The sequence below is a fragment of the Miniopterus schreibersii genome, assembly GCF_964146895.1.
Source record: "Miniopterus schreibersii genome assembly, chromosome: 4".
NCBI lineage: Eukaryota > Metazoa > Chordata > Mammalia > Chiroptera > Miniopteridae > Miniopterus > Miniopterus schreibersii.
This window is the reverse complement of record NC_138105.1, coordinates 29,089,756-29,112,237: the sequence shown is the minus strand read 5'-3', so window position 1 is coordinate 29,112,237 and position 22,482 is coordinate 29,089,756. Positions and strand designations below refer to the sequence as shown.

The 22,482-nt window shown below is 37.6% G+C and overlaps 2 protein-coding genes across 4 annotated transcripts in view; both read right to left on the bottom strand.

Annotated features, from left to right (window-relative positions):
• The window catches only part of ADAD1 (adenosine deaminase domain containing 1), a gene marked incomplete at both ends in the record, with an annotated part of 32,853 nt that extends 17,738 nt beyond the window's left edge, over nt 1-15,115 (bottom strand). The window contains 8 exons of one of the 2 annotated variants that reach the window (XM_081135838.1): nt 305-534; nt 1,468-1,638; nt 3,128-3,251; nt 7,125-7,250; nt 10,153-10,221; nt 11,612-11,779; nt 13,962-14,150; nt 14,941-15,115. In XM_081135838.1, the coding sequence (XP_080991964.1) occupies nt 305-534; nt 1,468-1,638; nt 3,128-3,251; nt 7,125-7,250; nt 10,153-10,221; nt 11,612-11,779; nt 13,962-14,150; nt 14,941-15,115 (1,252 nt within the window). The remainder of the gene's footprint in view (nt 1-304; nt 535-1,467; nt 1,639-3,127; nt 3,252-7,124; nt 7,251-10,152; nt 10,222-11,611; nt 11,780-13,961; nt 14,151-14,940) is intronic. The other variant, XM_081135839.1, reaches the window with a different exon arrangement.
• A 5,569-nt stretch (nt 15,116-20,684) lies between these two features.
• Nucleotides 20,685-22,482, bottom strand: part of BLTP1 (bridge-like lipid transfer protein family member 1) — a 134,961-nt gene continuing 133,163 nt past the window's right edge. For both annotated transcript variants that reach the window (XM_081134323.1, XM_081134324.1), the window contains one exon: nt 20,685-21,382. In XM_081134323.1, coding sequence (XP_080990449.1) covers nt 21,166-21,382 — 217 coding nt within the window. In that variant the 3' untranslated portion in view covers nt 20,685-21,165. The remainder of the gene's footprint in view (nt 21,383-22,482) is intronic.

Sequence of the window (22,482 nt, the reverse complement as noted above, 5' to 3'; positions counted from 1 at the left end):
TGAGAACATCTTCTAAAAGAAAGGGGAAAATTGAGTATACAATTTTCAACAAATAACTAAAGTGCAAACTAAAGTATAAGTTTAAGACAGAATACATCTAATTGACAACTTAAAATATTAAATCTTGGCCTGCGATAAGGTGACAAAAGTCACATTATACTAATTGTGATTCCAAGTTATCATGAAATGGAAAGCTCAACAAAACAATGGATCTGTTTTTTTTCCCTTAAAGTATGGACAACCTGATTTTATACTGATAAATACAGTGTATTTCCTTGTGAAAGCACCAGGAGGGTCCACTCACCGACAAGTATGCCGCTGATATAAACCGGCTGTATGAAGTGACTCAGCAGCGCCCCCTGTACACCAAGCACTTCCCATTTCATCAGTTTGTCACTTGAGGACATACTGCTTACTCTATTGGCAACATCTGCAGGACAGTAGACAGTCAGATACACTTTGCCTTCAACAGCAACATGGAGACTCAGTTCTTCATTGGCTTCGAATGCAGATATTGAATGTGGATTAAGACGCCTGGAGAAAGAAAATTTCTTCCTTTAAAATACAAAGCTGACAAAAGCTACATGTACCTAAGAACTCTTCTCAAACATGTTTAACTGGCCAGTGTACATTTAATTCCAGTAACAGATGCAGATGCAAACCCAAAGCAAGGTAGGAATGGAGTGACTTGGTTCCAAACAGGAAGTAACCATATTTAGGTCTTCCGACAAAGATAAATTTCATATTACTGCCATTCTTTATGTGCCTTAAAAATCAAAGGAAAACCTCATTTTTTGTCCTTACCATAGTTTGAGTTTTTTCTGTATGAAAATTTTTTAAAACTACAAAATAAAGGAATTAAAAAAAGAAAACTGACAATTTGTATTCAAGATTCATCTCCAATACAATGTTAAAACAATAAAATATTATTCTTCTTGAAGTTTCTCTCCAGGAACACTCACTGCCCTTGTTTTCAAAGGTGTTACTAGAATTTTTAAGATGGTCAACTTGAAGAGAATTTTACTTTCCTCTTTGTGCTTCTCTGTATTGTTTAATTTTCATGCTAACTAAGGCTACCCACCATTCATCAGGATAATGAAGTTTTGGCCATACACTCACCAGAAAAACAAAACACATTCCTTAAATCTTGCATTAGTATGTGAAGAGTACATAAATCCATACTTTTTTAAAGTTTTTAAAGTCTTCAAACTAGAAAGGAGAAGATTTTCAATAGCACAGAAAAGCAGGTGCTGAAGTACATCCATATTTAATTAGTAGTAATAGATTGCATTGAGTGGAGGGGAAGGAGACATAATTTGTGGCCTCTTGCAGTCTACAAATAACACATAAAGGTTGGAGGGAAATATATAAGATATGATTTTACTTGTTCCACTGCTGAAGGGATTCAGAATACCTGACATGGCCATCATCCCAGCTGCATTTAAAAACAAATTCTGTAATACTTACAACTGTGACTTAATCTGGGCTGATCCTTTAGGCAACTGGTTCATATAGAGGTAAACGTTGATATTCTGTTTGACAGTGAGTAAATTCGAAGCTGGTTCTGTACAAAAAACTGATTTTTCCATCATAGCAGGATTTTTGCTGTAGAAGAGTAGAAGTTGTCTATAAAAGTACCTAAAATAAATGAGTGATAACTTTTATGAAGTTATCCAGTTTAAAAATGATTATCTTAATGAACATCATATTCCTGTGTGTCATTAGCAATGTCCCTGTATGCCAAAATTTTGATAATGATAAGAACTCCTAAAATAATCTTAGCTTTATTTAATGAAGAATTAGTCCCTTGAGAAGTCCTCAACTGGAGCCTGGTCTGCCCTGTGACCTACCTTAAAGCACCACTCATTCCTTGACTACCATTCCACTCTCATTTCACATTTGAGTCCTCAGATATCATATCCTGCAAAAGACCCATTTTCCTATCAATTCCTCCCTCCTTTCTCAGATTTTGAAGACAAAAACACAAGAGCATAAAAAGAATACAGTGAAGACCACAGTTGTATTAAGAAGTAAAACAGATCTCCTGAAAGACACTACTAATCAAATCAGGGGTGAACACTATTCTGCTTATTAAGAAATTATTTTAATCCTATTATCAGAAATATGTACCAAATAAAAAATTAAGCACCAGTATATAACAGTGCCATGCATGGAAAGAAAGAAATCTAAAAGAGGTATCTTTAAAGAGTTCAAATAATGCAATAGCACCAAGGACGTAGGAGGACAATGAGTTGCATTACCTTAATGGAGTCCCCCAAACTTTCCTTTTAAGATTATAGGATTCCTTCCTTATAATTAGAGATACATACTTAAGTTTTCAGATAAAGTAATATAAATAAATTTGTTTAAAAATACTCCAGCAATTCATTATCCTATTCCCATTTATGAGTATGTGGAAATTTCCATTAAAGTTTTATATAAAGTGCATTGGGGTAAGAGAACCAAAAGCTGGTGGATACTGTGAAAGTAACACTTTCCATTTCTGTTTTCATAGGAAGGGATTTCCAAACAGTAACGTTCCTGGCTTCTCTCCTGCCTGCTATCAATCCCCTGGTACGGAGCGGAGTGACTGATGAGCTTGGAGAAAGAAACTAGGCATGCTCCTCTCATCCCCTTTCTCTTTCTGTTTGAGATGTGCCAGTCTAAAGATGACCTTGTGTACGCTCTGTTACATGGTAAACTTGCACAGCGCATCTGTTTGGAATGGAAACCCATCTGTTTCTGGTGCTGCTTTGGATAAGTATGGCTAACTCAGGGGTGAAATACTGCCAACCCTATTTGGTCTAGACCTAAAGCTATATTCTCCAATTACTTTCATTGATAATAAAGATGGAATTTTTATCTTTGGGAAAAAAAAAAAGGTTGTAGAACTCCTAAAACTGGAATCGTAAGGTCTTGATAATAAAGCCACATCGAGTTTACTATGACAAGGTTTCCGAAAGTAACATGGAAATAATCAGATCAGATACCTTGGATAAGTAAGAGACTGTCACATCCTTGGCTCAAAGATCAGTCAAATTCCATTTGTAAATAAAGACATATATATGTAGTTCCTTTGGACTGAGAGCATTAATATTTGATGGCATTTACAGTGTCTGTTACCTACCTAAGGAGAGACCTTCTTGCTGTAACAACAGCATGTGTGTCGTGCAGCACTCTTCCATCCGGCTTAATGCACTGGCTGTAATTGTACTCGCCTGTGCCAAGAGCCACGACTTCGTGCCGTCCAGCTGGAGAGGGAGGGTACAGCAGTGGGTTACTCTGATTTCCCTCTTCCCTAGGTTCAACAGTCACACCTCTAGCTTACCATTTTAAAGTTAGTAAAATATACTGACCAAAAAGATGGAAAAATAATTCTCCAATTTCAAATACAAGTTTGAGAGTCTTCTGAGAAGCAAAAATTTAGAAATATTTCAACAGCTCAATTAAAAGTTTGTTTTAAGCTATTTCATCTCAATTTTTACCAAGAGCACCAGAATCACCAGATATCCTTGCTTTTCCAATATGCATCTAATTCTTCTACATCTACATTAATTGGGTTTGCTAAGAGACTTCATTTGCCATTCTATTTCTGTATTAAGTAAATTATATACAGTGGCGCTAAATTTTTCTTAATCCACTCAAATTCTCTACAAATCAATTTCTAATTTCTTCCTTGCTCTACTGAGATGGCTTCTTTTTTGAAGAAACAAGCACCTATGCTCTTTCCAGTAGTTTTGTTCTATTTACTTTTTGCTGCATCCCATTTGAGATTCCCTTGACACTATGCTCAGAAAAGATACTCTTCTTTTTTCCTTTTACACCCTGACCATGGGGATTTTCTTTATAGCCTGGTCGTTAGTTCATTGCTCTTTTTGTCTAAATATTCTCCTCTGAATATCCTGCTTATTCTTTTACTTAGGTGTTGATGATTTCAGAAAATCTCTCCTCTTAGTCTTTCCAACTAAGTTGAGTTTCCCATTTGCAACTACCTAAAGGACTTTCATTAATTCAATAAAAATTGTTGAGGTCCTAACAAGTACTAGATACTGAAGTAGGTGCTGGGAATAAAAGGCTGAGCCAGACACCCTCATGAAATTTCTAATAGGAGACAGAAAAAAGACTAAACAAACCACAAATTGTGACAAAGACCTTGGAGGAAACAAACATGGGAATGATGTAAAGAATAAGAGGAAATGTCACCTCTTATAGACCAGCTGCAGAATCCCTCCTCCTGAGATGGAAATGTAAGTTTCAGGATAAGGTGTAAGCAGCATGGGGGTGAGGTAAAGATTACTTTGGCCATAAGAACTAGCTCGTGCAGACCCTGGGCTGAGAGAGACCAATGTGGTTGCTTCAGTAGAGGGCAGGGAAGGGCATGGCATACAATCAGGTTAGAGAAAGAGGCATCAAAAACCATGCTAAGGAGTTTATGGATTTCATCTAAGAGCTTATGGCAAAGCTACTGAAGGTAAGGCACCAAACAGCATGGTGGGCCACATTCAGTGTGTGGGGAATACCACATGTAGGGTCCAAGAGATGAATTAGGGGGCCTGTTACAGTAGTCCAGGTAAGAGATGACAACTTGAATCTCAAATGATGGAGGTTAAATGGGAAAGAATGATCGGATCTGAGTTAGAGTTTGGGGATACAGTCAAAAGGACTTAAGAGATCAATTGTAGGGTGTTAAGGAAGGCCATAAAGAATGGATGACTTAGACTTTTCATCTGGCTCAGCAACTGGGTGAATGCCATTTACTGAGATGGAAAATGCTAGAAGAGGGGTAGAAGTGGATGGAAAAAAATAAAGTTCCATTTTCTCTAGTGCAACTGCTCCATCCAGTAAGAGGTGAGGGGATGGTGGTGGTAAAAAGGAAAGTTCTTGGATGGTGAGGTAAGTTCTGACTTACAAAGGGCAATAGTGTGGCGGAAAATTCGGTTTCTTTCTCAGCTCAATAACTCGACCTGTAATGTTTCATGCAGATACCAAAGCTTGAGAATGCAGGGAAAAGAGGGAATAACTAAACTAAAGAAGGCATTCATCGAGATGGGAGGGGAATGGAATCAGAACTTAAGGGGAGGGATTAGTCCTTAGGAGAAGAAATCCCTCCTTCAATATTAGAGAAGATGGACACAAGAGCAGGGAAGTACAGATCTGGTGGCAGAGGGCAGAAGAAAATCTGGATTTGATAGCTTCCTACAGACTCAAAAACTATGAGGCAAGGCCATTGGGGACAGCAGGATGGAAGAGAGGTTGTAGGGTATTTGAGACATAGGAAAAGTATTAGATTGTCATCACAGGGAATATATGACCAAGCCCACTGCAGATGGGCTGGCTGGGCAGAGAGGAACACCAATTTGAGGTTTCTAATAATACATTCAAGTATGTATTGATTATGAGTTATTCCAGTAATGCATACTTAATTTTACTCAGGCTTTCCCTCATGGTTCTAAAACCAGATTACTCTTCTCTCTCATGCTCTTTTCCCCACAACCTCACGTCAGCTTTCCTGTGTATATGAAAACATTCTCCCATGTAAACTTCACATGATGTTATTTTTCTGAAAAAGTTTTTCTCTTCATGTTCATGTCTCTCTCAACTCTAATGCAGGTACTCCATCATAACCATCTTAGCTGTGACTGCCTAATTCAGATTCAATCCATGGAATATATATTTTTAAATCCTCACCTGAGGATATTTTTTCCATTGCCTTTTAGAGAGTGGGAGGGAGAAAAAGGAGGGAGAGAAACATCGATGTGGGAGAGAAACATCGGTTGGCTGCCTCCTATGTGAGCCCCAATAGGGGAGGGGATCTAACCTACAACCCAGGTACATGCCTTTGACTGGGAATCGAACCTGCAATGCTCTAACCACTGAACACCACCAGCCAGGGCAACCCTTGTAATATTTTTTACAAAATGTTTGTTGCCCATTATTGCTTAAACATCAATTATCTTAATCATCACAAATGTAATTTATTAAGCTTTTAACAAACACCAAGTACTGGGCTAACTACTTTATTTACATTATCATATCTAATCCTAACAACTCCATGAAGTAAAAGTTGTTACTATTTCTATAAATAAGAAATTGAAGAAGAGAAATGTTAAGTATGTAACTTGCCAAAAGTCACGGAACTGAGTGTGATGCTAATGTTCCCAGTAACTCTAGTACCAATCCCCGTTCAAAGATCTTTCAGTTTACTTTCAACCTCATTAAATCCAACTTTTGACTGGCTTTTAAACCACTCCATAATCTGGTAATATCTTATCAACCTAACTCTTTCGTATTACTCCTCATGCATGTTCTTCTACACTTGCAACAAAGTTCTCCCTCACTGTCCCATGCAGTGTTCTCACTGCTGCTCTCTTCCCTCCTGTGTCTGTCAGTCTCTGCGTGTCTCTCCAAGAATGCCTTCATTTCCTCTATTTATCCAACCCTTATTTACCCTTAAAGATCCAGCTTAAGTCTCACCTGTTCCCAAAGATTTTAACCCAATCAGTTCTTTGCTATCTATGAATTTTCATGTAATTTTGGATTATAGAAAACAGGTTTTAACTTTTATCACCTTGGACTTAATAGAAACCAAATCTAGAACTATTTTATATCATCTTTAATATCTTATTCAGAGATGAATATAGAGTTCAAACACTTTTAATTAATGATCAATTTAGAACATTCAAGAGTAAATAAAAGATAAAATGTAACTGAAATCACATATTATATCCACAAGAAAAACCAAAGGGTTCATGATTTTTCATATTTTAATATTTTCTTACTTGAAAATGAAGACAGTATGTTAATTTTTATAGAGCCCTTCTCAATGTTTGTTATAACGGGGGTTAGATTTCAGGTTATTAGATTGTGGAATTATTGTTTAAAATGTTAGGTATTTTGCCATTCTGTAGTTCTCTATTGGGTACTGGTCAGTATACTTTACGTCTACCTTTAAGAACCTTTGTGTTTAATGACCCACACCTACTAGAAAAGGCCACTGCAGATCAATAAAACACCACTGCCAACAGTAGCAAAGATAATTAAAATACTACTATAGTAGAGTTCAGATCATTAAGATACTTAATAGTTTTTCTATATACCAACACATCCCAAATATTTGGACTTACCTCTTTCAATTATAAAAGCAGCCAATGAATTGCTACATTTCACATATTCTGAATGACTAGAAATTAGCTGATTAAATGTTTCTTTAACAATTTGAGAAATCTTTGCATACTGCATGTGTCTCCTTTCTAGAAAAAAAAAAATCAAATGCAATATGAATTTGAACAACATTGTGCTTTCTCCCAGAGGCCTCTATTATCCTATTATAATCTCACAATTGAATGAGTTAATAATTTATAAAGATATGTAAGAAAGCTTTTATTTGTCATGATTGTGGGTTTGAGCCTAAATTGGGGTGAGTGTGGGAGGGAACCTATAGTTTTACTTTCACATCAATGTTTTTCTCTCTTCCCCTGTCTCTCTCCCCTCTCCCCCTAAAAAACAAAACAAAACAAAACAAAAACAATAAAAGCATGTCCTTGGGTAAGGATTAACATATATCAATATTAATATATATATGCACACAAATAATAAAAGTTCAATGTTTGCATTCTCAGCTAATATTCTGCTACCTGGATACAACTCATTTCAATTAGGTTATTTACATGTTTTTGTTTGTAACTGTAAAACTTGAATTTGTCTTTGTTAATATTATTAATGCTCCCTTCTTGGCAAAAACAGGTAAAGTCACATTATCAAAAAGAGTGAAAGAACGGTCAGAAAGTTAATTACAAAATAAAGCTCTGGGGGAAAAAAAATGAAGTCCAGGCTACATTCTCTTATCTAATCACAGAGTATGCCATGTGGAGATGCAAATTATTATTGTAATTGCATGTTAGCATATATTTCACACAAACTGGTCAAAATCATCAATGTATTTTGGTCTTTATGTAGTAAAAATATGAATGAGGAGGACTCAGCAACTTAGCTCTGCTTATCACCAAGAGAGACAAGAGAATCGAAGCAGTACTCAATTTAATATTTTAAAACTTAACTATTTTTAACTGAAACAGCAATACAAGAGATATACATTCAGAAGTCTCCCACTCCAAATGCAACCACTATTGCCAGTTTGTTATGAATATTCTGAAAAACAATCTATAAGTATACACTACTTTCAAAACTAAAAACTGGGCATTCTAAAACCCACTTTTTGCATTTTCTTGGTCCTGGACATCACTCAAGGGGACACATTAGTGCTACACCTCATCCTCCTCAACGGTTCTGTAAAATGAATGTACTCTACTATAATGTACTTAATTATATCCTATATAGTTAACAATTATTTTGTGTTATGATATAGAATAGAAAATACACTTCAATTAGTACTGATAGAACAAGAATTATGTTTGCCAAGAGCTGTTCTGCTGTACATTAAAAAGTTTTATACGAACATTTGTGAGTTATGGACATCAGATATATCTCTTGATCTTACTCACTGTTAAAGGAATGAATGAATACTGTGAATATAACTGGATCTTAGTAAATGTGTCTTATTAGGATGCATGCGAAGGAGTAAGGAGCAAAGGCAACACTATTTTCCCTCTAAATGTGTGCTGGCTACTGAGGGAATAAAATGTTCTCACAAATTACTGGAAATAAAGGGTGCACAGTTCTTTGAATCTGAGTTGCTAATTTCAATCAAACTTCAGTATTGTGAGTAACCTGAACCTATCTTCAGAGCCAAAATATCACTATTTTTAATGAAGATATGGTGCAGTTGGAAATATGGCTAAGTAGGCAGTCTGTGAAATAGCGGTAACCTCTATAACTGGTGCAATAGGAGCTGTTCAGACTTTTGTGGGTGAAAATATTTCTCTTCAAAAGCAATAATATCCAACTTCTGTGTTTACATGTGTGCTTGAAGGATGTTTGTTCTCCCTTTTCTGACTGACACCGACTCCTGACCAGACCCTAGCAAACCTGACTCTATTCCTGTGTTTCCTTACATATACTGTTTACCACATATTCTTCCTTCCTCACAGACTAATCTGTTTCTCAGGGTACTAGTAATGTGTGTTATATGCCAATCATTGACCCAGAATTCTGTCCCACTATTCATTAAAAAATGTCCACAGAGGCTGAAAAGAAAGACCAGAGCTCCTTCCCATGTTAAAAGGTCACTTCTGTTGGATGGGCCCCCTCACTGCCCTTATGCTCATCAATTCTCAGGACTGTTAGGTCTAGTCCCTTGGCAATGTGCCTCTTTTCTCTGGCCCGACCTTTCACTTCATGCAAGCAGGCAAACGTGCAAAGCCTTTCTGTCTTACAAAATCAATGGAAAACCAAGCATTCGGCATAAAATTGTTCTCAAAACCTAATATCCAGACCTAGAAAACAGACTTTCTATTTTTCACTTTAATTCTACAAATACTCTAACTTTAAAATCTGAAGTGTTACTACTATGTAGGCAATGTAGAAATTCAGGATACTTTCCTGCTGTTCAGGAAATTCATAACCTAAAGGGAACAGTATACAGTAGCCACCACACAATGCTGAACATAAGAAAGTGTTATAATAATAGTAGTTACTATTTAGTGAGCATCTCCTGTGTGCCAGGCCCAGATCTAAATACTTTACACTCCACTCCTCTTAATAACTCTGAGGTAATTATTGTTACGACTATTTTACAGATGGAGAAATTAGGTGCATAGAGAAGTAACTGTTCCTAGGTAACACAACGGGTAACTGCAATAGAAGTTGTTTTCTTGGGCTTGAGTGACAAGTAACTACCTTTAAAAAAAAAAGGGAATAAATTATTTGACATGAATCTCCCAACCATGAAACACCAAAAAGCCACTGGTTTTCATTAACGATAAGCCCACCAAGGCAAAGAATTCTCAAAAAAGCAGTTACATGAAACTGATGAACTAACTATCTCCTTCTAGGAAAAAGGCATTTCTTCCATCTTTCTTCTCCATTCCCTACTCTCTAATTTTTAGCAGCATATGAAATTCTCTTTGTGGCAGTATGACAAGTTTGGATAAAATAATGATGTATATTTTCATAGCTATGCATATTTTAATTACGTTATCATTTTTAATTGGGTTACTCTGCTAAAAAGGAACACACCATAAAGGACTTTCCTACCATAATGCACCTTTGAAACGTATGCTGGTTCAGGTGAAGCAGCAGGTTCTGCAGGGATGGGAGGAGGACCTGTAAGTAAACAAATATGTAAGGAAACATAAAATGTCACTGTTCCACAGAGCAGGTACCTTACTATTCTGTAATAAACAGCAATCCAAGAGTGATTACTTTCTTCTGTATACTCTGCCAACTCTAGACCATCAAACATCCATTAGCCAAGTCTCAAACACATTTCTGGGTTTCCTAATCTTATACTACTATAGAGCTTGCTTTGTAACAGATGCGATGTTCTGAAAAGAGGTTAAAATAAAACCCTGTTTTTAGATGCTTTAGAACAATTTTCTGTTTATAGTAATATTATGTAAAACATTTAAAATTAATATTCTATTAAATATTTAATAAGAAAAATTATATATTTTTTCTTTTTTGCTCAATCCCTTCACTCCTCACAAACTCACCCCGGCCCCCAACAGCTGTCAGACTGCTCTCTATCTATGACTCTGTCTCTATATTGTTTACTAGTTAATTTTGTTCATTAAATTCCACATATGAGTGAAATCATATGGTACTTGTCTTTCTCTGACTGGCTTATTTCACTTAGCATTTTAATGGTATTTTACTAGAGTAGTTTCTAGGGGAATACTACATTCAAAGTTTTCAAAGCTTTTAGTCCCATTCTTTGCAAAGGGACCAAAGTTAGAAAATCCAGGAAAAAACAAGAAAACATGACACTAAACCAAAGGGTAAACCAAAATGTAACCTAACTTGAAACATGACAAAAACTGCTTACTATGTTAATATAGATAACATGTTAACATATTCCTAAAATTGATATTTAATACGAACTACTACCATTTGATCATGTACTATTCATGTGCACCGCTTAAAGGCTTTGCATGCAGCCACAGAAGGTAGGTACTATCATTGTTCCCATTTTTCAAATGATGAAAACTTAGGCTTAGAGGGCAAATAATTTATCTGTCCAGGGTCAATATTCCAACCTAAGCAATCTAATTCTGGAGTTTACACTCTGAGTATATTTGCTAAACTACCTTAGGCCATTATTTTCTCAAGTAATTCTAGCATTACTGAATTTAACACAAGAAAACTTCACAAAAATTGCATTAAAACCCTCCAAGTATTAGATGCACAGTGTTAAATACAAAATAAGAATCCAATAATTTACAGAGAAAAGCAAGTTTCAGGACTCAAACCAACTGACAATCTGACAAGTTATAAGACAGCTGAGCAACATGTTTTTCTCTTATGGGACTGAAATATATAAGGGCAATTTTAACTACTATTAAATACATCAGCAATCAGACAGCATTGAAAGGAAATTATTCAAATTCTGCTACTTCTACCTTGCAATTGCCAAGTAACTCTTCATTAACATAAAATCTTTCAGGTGATTCCTTCGAAAAATGATAGATTTTACAAATACTTAAAGAGTATTTACCTGATGTTTCAAAATTTCTTGGTTCAGGTTCATCCAGCTGGAGCAGCTCATCAAGAGCTAATTTTGCTGCATTGGATCGAGACTCCTTTTTATTTTGTCCCAGTCCAGTCTTGTACTGGATACCATCCACCACAGCACAAAAAGCAAAATATGGACCCAAAACGTTACCTTGAAAAAGAACTCAGAATAAATGCTGCAGGACTTCACAATATAATCCTGCAAAAGGTATCTGTTACACAGGTAAACATCCAAGTACAAAATTGTGGAAAACTAGCTACCTCAGCCCATCAGTTTTTCTGTAGGTCCAATACAGGTGAAAAGGAAAGCTGGGTGGGTCTCTGAACTAGTTCTGAGGAGTCCCTCAAGCAGCCCAGCTGGCTCCAGACTCAGTATGAGTAGTAGGGCCAACTTTACAGTGCAGGCCATACATGGAGTGACAGTGTCTTGAATAATGCCCAGCAATGATAAGCATCCAAATATCTATCAAACCACCAATGGCAGGCAAAATGTGGAGCCTCCAGCAATACCTCTCTCCTTTCAAACTTCAATACCAATAAAATTGAATTTCTCCCTCCCTCTGAGTGCCCTGATACTCTTAAAAGCTCCAGAACAGAAAGGATCCCTTTGAAGAAATCCTGTGCACCTATCAGGGAGTCATGGTAAGTAACTCGACCAGGTAGTTGTAGAGCAGGTTGAGGAAGGGGAATTCACACAGAAAACCAAAACATAAACAAAATAAAGATGTCCAGGTCATCCAAAATTCCTAGGATTACCTTTCCACAATTACTTTTACTAGTTTTCATATTTGCCTGGTAAAAAACGAAATGGAATCACTTTCTAAATTTACAGGCCAAAGAGTTTTCCAATTCAAGCTTTACTTGTTGGTATTTGGACTTTAGGAGGCCTTCAGGAAACTTCAATCTCCACTCTGGTTAGGGATGGCTAAGTACAATGTCACTCCACATAAGCCTTGATATTATCTTCTCTTCTCAAATATTAATGGATGGTTGTTTTTGTTTTTGAAGAAGTACATCAAAGTTACAAGCAACTCCTGACTGCATCTGGCAAAACTGCTTTCCTCCCATCACCTACGACCTCAGTTTCCCAAATTTCTTCCTTCAGGACCACCTGGGTTCCAATCCAAATTTACTTAACCTGAGGATATTTTGTATATTTAACAAATGGTCCAAATGATTCTTATGTGTGAGATATTACTCATCAAATCGTTAGTAAGTACCCTATGTCAGAGTCCTGGATGTGTTTATACCCTAGGTTCTCAAATTTAGTAGGAATGGATCTAAATCACCTGTAGAGCACGTTAAAAATACTAACACTCTGATCTCACCACCAAACCCACTGAACTCAGATTATTCAATCAGTACTACGCACATAAACACCATTAACAATCAGTGGGCTGTGTTTTGAGTAGTTTTAGCTCAGATCAATGAAGATTTGCCCTGATCAATTTTTTCTTACTGTGACCAATAGTTTACATTTACATTACAGGACAGTCTGAGAAGAATGGAGGAAAGCTAACCAGTTACACAGAAGCTAAGCCCAGAGTCTTGATCACATGAAGTAATCCAACCTACAGTGACAGGACCTAGGAAAACTCCCTTCTACATTAATACCCTATTTGTACAGACATGTACATGTTGTATGAATATAAATATTTTTTTAAAGATTGTCAATGCCTCTTAAGAGCTCTTATTCTCTTATCCCTTCACTTTCCTAAAGTTCTTCCTAGTTACTGGTCACAGATGATGAAATCAGAAGCTGCTTTCTGCATTTTACTGATCTGTACTCCTGGAGCCTTCCACAGGCAGTGTGGTAAGATTCTTCTGGCTCCAGGGCAGTTTAGAGGACTGAGAAAACAGTCACAAGCAAGACTGCAGATGAGCACTAATCATGTGCTGACCTCTGATCCTTGGCTTTCAGAAAGAAGCCAAATTTGACCATAATTTTTGTTAGGCATCAACATCACAGAATCCTGCTCATAAGATAATCATAGTCCAAATACTTTCCATCCCTAAAAAGCATGTTTATTCTATAAGTATTTACATCTGTGAATAATGCACAAGGCTGGGATTTCAGTTCAACTAGCCACACACAAAAAGTTAAAATCCCATGATAAATATTTTGTATATGAGTTACTCGCAGTTTCTCAAAAGGCTAAAGAAATATTAATATAAAACTTTCTGAAGTATACTAATCAAAAATACTAGTAGTTATGTAACTCCAACATTACGTGAATATAGAAAACAATCAAATTTAGTGCCACTTATATGCTCTGCTTCTATTAGGAAAATATTCTCCCATCCTGTAATAACCCCACACAGCTTTCACTTGCCTGTTGTTACTGTTTCCTTAAGGTCAAGCTGAACCCGCTGCATTTGTGCAAACTGATGCAAGGCTGACACAGGGTTGATCTCTCCACGTTTGTACTTCATTATAAACTCCTTCGGTATTTTTTTTGGAGGAAGGACAGGATTTGAAATAGATGAAAGACCTTTGGAAAGCAATGGTTCTGGAAAATTACCTAAAAATAAATGTTTATACTGGTCAATTAGGTACATTAAAAAAAAATAAGACAAGTAAAAGCACTAAACCCTCTTCTAAAATGGAAGATTGTCTGTAACACACTTAGTCATATCTGTTTTTCATTACATACAAGTTTCTCCTAAACAATTTTGGCACTAATGCCAAGTGCAACCTATCGTCTTGTATAATGTATAAATCTTTTGGAGTACTAAGGCTGTTTTGCAAAGAAGGGCTATCATTGTCATGTCATTAAGTGATATCAAAGAACTGCAGAATTTTAGTCATGTCAAGGTCTTCAGAGGCTCTCTAAGCCAATTTTACATACGATGTCACTAACGACTACAATGGAGTAAAACGCAGACCTGGGACTAGAACCTCGGTTCAGGTTTCCCACTGACTATTTTACATTATCTTTCACATTGAATTCTGTCAAAATTTTAACGGGTGTTTGTCCCTGCTATGTACTTAACACTATGCTAAGGGATCTATGGAATACAAACCAGTATTGGTTGAGTCCCTTCCCTGAAGGGGTTAACAGCCTCACCGTGATATGGCAAGATACACTTTAAGTGGTTGCACAGTCAAGGGGTAAAAAATACCTCAGCAGCCAAATACCTCAGGCTTCTTACAGGGTCAGGAGTCGAATCCGAGTTCCAGGTGAGGCATGGCCTCAGGTACAAGAGCATATATCCAGGAAACATTTTAAACCCGGAGCTCAAAGGAACTCACTGGCCGTCCCAGAGTCTTAGAGAACTTAGGCATTACTGCAGGTGAAAAAGGCGTCATACCCGTCACTGGTGTGACCTTTGATGCCATGCGGGATAGGCTGTCACTTTCCAAGGCCTGCGATGCTGGTGCCGTGACGGTCTGGGCGGGTGGCTGAACCGGCAGGTTCTTTTTCAGCATCTGAGCAAAACTGGGGACCTGGGAGCTCTTCTGAAACCAGCCATTATTGGCAGACATTTTTTCACCTACGAATGTAAGAAGGTTGGCAGAAAATGATACACACTCGGTTCGCATAAGCCCGCCTCAGGCACCACTCCCAAGGCGAAAGCATGAAGCCCTCGGGATGAGGGGAAAGCAGCGAGAAGGAAACCCGGCCCCAGGGGACCCCCAGCGCCCGTTGGTGGCTTCCCTCAGTCCAACCCAACTCCCACCCACCGAAGTCGTCCTTTAGGCCTTGCCGGCCCAACCCCACGGGCAGGCAGCTGAGGCCCGGCCGCAGACCGCGGGGCTCGCCTGTCGACGCCGTTGCTTTCTCCTCCTGCCTCCTCCTGCCGGCCTCAACCTCTCCTTCTAGGCCGGTGTGCGTGAGAGCCACGCGGCCAGCGCTGCGGCTTTCAATAGCGGTCTCCCGGCGGGTGGCCCTGCGGTCCTGACTGACGCCCCTGCTCCTGGCCTCGTCCTCTCACCAACCGTCTCTGCGCCTGCGCCACGCCGCGGCATCTGCATCTGCGCATGCGCCTGCGTCCCTGAGCGTGAGGAAGCGCTGAATGACGTGGGCGCTGGCGGCTCCGGCGCAGGCCTCGAGCTCTGAGCGTGAGGACGCCGGTCCGCTGCCGTGCTCCCGGCTGGGGAAGTCGTGGGAGGTGGCGCAGGCCGACCTGGCCGCTCCCCGGGCGCCATGATGCCCCGAGTCCTCACAGAACCCTGTGCGGGGCCTCCTTATCCACGGCGCTCTTTCTCCCCGGTGGCTTCAGCTGCTTTATCCCGTTATACGCTGACAAGGCGCCTGATCAAGGCTTGGCTTCCACGGAGTCTCCTGTTGAGAGAAGAAACTACCTGAGGCTGCCACAGAACAATCGTGAAAACAGGTGGAGGCATTGAGAACGGATGGCGCTAATCTGTTTGACCGACGCAATGTGGGTGTTTTCAGTTCTTTGCTCTCATAAAAGTTGAAGGAGGCCCCCATGGAGGTGTTAGCTGATAGATTTCTGAACATATTTTTTAATAGTAAATTATTAAATAAGCTTTGGCACTAACCCAGAAGGAATTCAAGGAATTGAGTGACATTGTTATAACCAAGTGTAAGTGCCCCTCTACTTTTTTATTTGGACAGGTTTCTGAGGAGTTAAACCACTTTTCACCGAAAAGGAAACAAAAATAACAATAGGATTGACAGTATTATATCTCATTACTGCAAGAAGTAATATGCATCTACAAATACGCAGGTAATTGGGTGAAAAAACAGCCTCATTTTGTCTCCTTAAGCAATGCATTTTCAGGGAGTACCTAACATCAGCCATTACTGGTGATGTTAACCTTAATGACATGGGGCATGGTTAAGGTTGTGTCTGTCAGGTTTCTCCCGTGTGAAGTTACTGTTTTCATTTTTATACACTCCATTGGAAGGAAGTCCTGCGTGCACACAAGAGGAGAGAAAGAGATGCCTACCTCCTGGAGAGAGAAGTATCACGGAATTTGTGGGCATATGTTTAAACCACCATGTAATATTTTGAAGGAGATAATTTGAGGCTATGTAAATATCCTGGAGTTTCACTCAGTAATTTTCATTCATCTTTGGATCTTGACTAAAGCAGTTAGTACTGTGATGGTCTTTTTTAAAAAAGTATGTTTTCTCAGTTAAATTTTTTTGAGATATAATTGATATATAACATTAATTTCAGGTGTACAACATAATGATTCAATAAGTGTATATGTTGCGGATTGATCACCAAATAAGTCTAGTTAACATCCATCAGCACAGTTACAAATTTTTTTTTCTCATGATAAGACCTTTTAAGATCTACTCTCTTAGCAGCTTACAAATATACAATGCAAGATCATTCTGTAATGCTGTACATTACATCCCAGGACTTAATTTGTTACTGGAAGTTTGTACCTTTTGACCCCCACACCCAGCCCTTGCTTCTGGCCACCACCAGTCTGTTCTCTGTATCTATGAGTTTGTTTTTAATTCTACTTACAAGTGACATCATATGGTAATTGTATTTGTTTGGTTTATTTCTCTTAGCATAATGCCCACAAAGTTCCATCCATGTTGTAGTAAGTGGCAAGAGTTCCTTTTTTATATAGATGAATAATATTTCATTGCATATATATACCACATCTTCTTTATCCATTCATCTATGATTGGAAATTTAGGTTCATATTTTGGCTGTTGGAAATAATGCTGCTGTGATCATGGGTGCATTTGTTTTTTCAAGGTAGTGTTAGCATTTCCTTAGGATAACTTTCCAGAAGTGGAATTGTTGCATCATATGGTAGTTCTATTTTTAATTTTTTGAGGAACCTCCATCCTGTTTTCAATAGTGGTTGAACCAATTTACATTCTCACTAACAGTGCACAAGGATTCCCTTTTCTCCACGTCCTCACCAACACTTGCTATTCTTTTTCTTTTTGGTAACAGCCGCTACATCAGATGTAAAGTGATATCTCAGTGTGGTTTTGATTTGCATTTCCCTAATTATTAGGCACCTTTCATGTACCTGTTGGCCAAGTGTATGTCTTCTTTGGAAAAATGGTTCAGATCCTCTCCCCTTTTTTTAAATTGGGTTGTTGTTTGGTTATTGAATTGTATGAGTTCTTTATGTATTTTGAATATTAATACCTTATCAGATATATGGTTTGCAAATATTTATTCCATAGGTCACCTTTTAATTTTGTTGGTTTTCTTTGCCATGCAGAAGCTTTTTAGTTTGCTGTAGTCCCACTTGTGTTTTTTTTCATTGCCTTTGTTTTTGGTGTCAAATCCAAAAAATCATCACCCAGACTGATGTCAGAGCACTAACCACCTATATTTTCTTCTAGGAGTTTTATGGTTTCAGGTCTTATGTTCAAGTTTTTAATTCATTTTTATTTGATTTTTGTGTATGGTGTAAGATAGTGGTCCAGTTTTCCCAATACTACTTAATGAAGAGACTAACATTTCCCCATTGTATATTTTTGGCTCCTTTGTTGTAAGTTAATTGACCACATACATGTGATTTGGGGTCCTTTCTCTATTTCCTTCATTTGTCTAGCTAAGGGTTGTCGGTTTTAAAAAAAATCTTTCCGTAGAACCAACTCTTAGTTTTTCTATTGTTTTTCTGTTCTCTATTATATTTATTTCTCCTCTAACCTTTATTATTTCTTTTCTTTCTGCTAAGTTTGGGCACAATTTGTCTTCTGTTTCTAGATCCTTAAGTTTTAGAGTTGTTCATTTGGGGGTCTTTCTTCTTAATGTAGGCATTTATTGCTGTGAGCATCCCTCTTAGAACTGCTTTTGCTGCATCCCACAAGTTCTTGTATGTTCTTTCCATTTTTGTTTCAAGAAACTTTTTTATTGACCCTTTAATTTCTTTGATTTACTAATTGTTCATGAGAGTGTTAATTCATTCAAGGGGTTACTGTGTATGTATCTTCTCTCTTTTCTGTTGCTTCTCTTAAAATTCTTTTGTCTTTGACTTTTGACAGTTTAATTATAATGTGTCTCCATGTACCGCTCTCCTCGTTCAGCTGTTTGGGGTCCTTTGGACCTCATGGATCTAGATGTCCATTTCTCTTCCCAGGTGTGGCAAGTTCTTACCCACTATTTCTTTAAATATACTTTCTGTCCCTTTTTTTCTCTTCTCCTGGAATTTCCATATTTCTATTTACCTTCCCACCAGCAACGCTACAAATATGGTTTTCTCATAGCCTTGTCCAACAGAACCACAGAAAGTATGAATAGGTACAAATTTAAATTGCCCTTTTCTTTTTATAGCATTACCACTCTAAGTGCCAGAAATAGAGTGAGTTGATACTTATGTCATTTTTTTGTAATCTCATACATCAATAATATTTAAAGCCATGGGAAATGTTTAACATTTTAAAATGTCTGGTATAACTGTTTCTTTGAAGCAGAGAATTAGTAACTGAAGGACGCAAGTAAGGAACTAATTTATTTAATTTTTATTTACTTTGTTTTATGAAGTAACTTTCTGGCAGTATTATCTTAGACACTAGATCCAAAGTAGGCATAGAATTTGCTTCTCTGGTAAGTTTGACCAATAGACATAATGTTCCTATAGCCCCCAACTGTAGGAGTGGTTTGGGGGGGAATAAAGCGAGATCAGGCAGATAATAGGTAAGATGGTGTAGCAGAAAGAATACAAAATTATGACTCTAGCCACTAGGGTTTTAGTTTTAATTGTGTTACTAAGTTGCTGTGTGACAATAAAGAACAATTTTTAATTCCCCTACTAACACTATCTGTGTCTGTCTGTCCATCCGCCCATCCATCCATCCATCCATCCATCCATCCATCCATCCATCCATCCAAGACCCTGGCTGGCTAAGTATCTTGGCTCTTCTGGAGGTTTATTTTGTTGTTTTTTAATCTGTCAGAGAGAATACTGTCTTATCTACCTGAGTTCAAGATTCTGCACCAGAGGTTTTCTTGAGGTGTTTTCTAGCTCTCAGTTCTTTAATTCTATTGTTTACTCAACATTTTTTAAATTTTTAAAAATTTTTTTCCAACTTTATTAACATTGTGTAATATTAAGGAATACAATGTGCTGTTTGAAACACATATATCACAAAATGATTACCACAATATAGCATTAGCTAACACGTCCTTCATGTCATATAATTGCCATTTCTTTTTTTGTGGGAGACCATTTAAGATTTACTCTCCTAGCAACTTTCAAGTTTGGATTATACTGACTTGGCTGATTTCAAACCTGAGTTGTGATTAAGAGTATTATAGCTGCCCTACTTGGTTTGGCTCAGTGGATAGAGTGTCAGCCTGTGTACTGAACTGTCCTGGTTTTGATTCTGGCCAAGGACATGTACCTCTATTGCAGACTCAATCCCCAGCCCTGGTCAGGGAAGCATGTGGGGAGGCTATCAATCAATGTATCGCTCTCACATCAATGTTTCTCTCTCTCTCACTCCCTTCTACTTTCTCTGAAAAAGCAACGGAAAAATATCCTCAGGTGAGGATTAAAACAAGTATATTAATGCTACTTTTGAATATTTTAGATTTGGCTATTCTTTTAAAATCTTTTTATTATACTAATGCATCTACATTATACAGCTACCTTCATATGCATGAAAGAATACATATAAACATGTACATAAAGAATACACTATAGCCCGGCTGGGCCTGGCTCAGTGGTTGAGCATCAACTTAAGATCCAGGACATGGCAGTTCAATTCCCAGTCAGGGCACATGTCCAGGTTGCAGGCTTGATCCCCAATTGGGGGCGTGCAGGAGGCAGCCGATCAATAACTCTCTCATCATTGATGTTTCTATCTCTCCCTCTCCCTTCCTCTCTCTCTGAAATCAATAAAGATATATATTTTTTAAAGAATATACTATAAAAAAACAAACAGCTATGTGTTGATCACTAGCTTAAGAAATAGAATAATACCTAGTATCTCTGGAATGTCTGCTATCCTCTCTGACTGCATCCTCCTTCAGCTAATTTTTATACAGATTTCATTTTTGTAAGTATTATTTTCTATGAAAACACTTAATAACTAACACAGAGTGGTCATCTATTATAAAAATTAGCTGTCAAAGGAAAAAAAGGCTCAAAAACAACTATAGATTGAAACCAATTATTGTGACTTTATTATAATAGTTACAAACAATATTTTAGTGGTATTTAATCATATCACAAGTACTCAAACTATATACAAATAGGTATTTATACAAGTCTACATTTAAAAAAAGAAAAAACAATTAATGACCAAAAAAATCACATTATGAACAAGTTTCTTTCAAAAAGTATGGCCAATAAAGGCAATTCACAGTTATTCTGAAAATATTTTAAGATGCAGGAATCATATTGCACATAACAATTATAAATCCTACTGAGTAGATGTATATATTTTAATCTAGTTTTTCACAAAATTTACATTATCATGCAATATACTTCACTGTATACAGAATGGTGGAACTAGAACAAAATTAGAATTATTTTAAAGTTACATTTAAAATAATTTTAATATACAAAAAACCACTCCAGTGTAATAAAACTTAACGGACACAAAATCATAATTTGTTCACAGATCAAGTTACTTTTTAGTGTTCTTCTTTGTCTTTTCCTTTCTTCTCCTTCTCATCCTGTAGTGCAGTACCGAGTTTTTTGATAAGAACTGACAGAACCTTGTCCAGTGGGTCCATGACTCCTCTTTGAAGCCATTTAGGAATAGTAGTCCTGGCATGATGAAAGCCCAATTTTTGAAGAATATAATCAACGCCTACTGGATCAATCTTTCTTCCAGTCCAAGAAATTAATCTAAAATAATTATAAATAATAATTAGGAGTACAGTGTCCCAGCCCAGTCCTGACAGAAAGTTAAGCACATCACTAAGCCTCCATAATGTGCTCAAGACAAAATATTTTCAGTGGGTCCATTTGAGTAATCTAACCTACAATTCTTGGATTCACTATAATAGCATTAAAAAAATGTGTGATTATAAGTATCCTTTTTTTTTTTTAAAGTTTTTTTTTAAATTTATTATTATTATTTTTAATTGATTTTAGAGAGAGGAAAGGAGAGGAAGAGAGAGACAGAAACATCAATAATGAGAGAGTCGTTGATCGAGCCTGCAACCTGGGTATGTGCCCTGACCGGGAATCGAACCCTGATCGCCTGGATCCCAGGTCGATGCTCAACCGCTGAGCCACGCCCGGCCGGGCTGTAAGTATCCTTGATAAGCGTACACACAGTAATGGAGTTTAGTGAATTTCATTCTGATTATTTTAAGCCTAAAGTTACAGTCATGTGACACATTTAAAGGACATTTAGTTCATTCTAAAAGATGTTAATAAACTTGGTGGGGGAAATCCTTTCAGATGTATATGCATATCAAGTCAGGATGTCATACACTTAAAATATCTTTCTGTTTTGCCAGTTACACCTCAATAAAGCTGAAAAAAGACAAGTTCAAATATGTGGCACAATGGTGGGGGGAGGGGAGCATAAAATATAGTGTTTGCTGTGTGCTAAACATGTTTGAAGGAAAAACCATTTTCTTCCTATTGGTATTTCTTTCCATACAGAGGAACACCCATCAGCGAAACACTCCTGGCCTCTGTCTGCCCCTTACTGATGATTTATCTGATTGGCAAATTAATGGAGGAACTGATTAGTATGGTTTAGTACCCTCTTCCGTACCTTCTCTTAGGAACCATTCATTTTGGTCTGTCCTTTATGCCATAGGTTTTTCAAGGATAGGTCTCTAAATAGGTGAGCCCAAGACAGTTCATGGCTGCCTGTAGCTAGGTAAGTACACAGTGCTGCTGACTGTACAACTCCAGCCCTGCCCCCTTTGAGCTCTGCAGCACTGGGACCCTGCAGGTGAGTCCAAACCTGGACTCTATTAGAAAGCCAC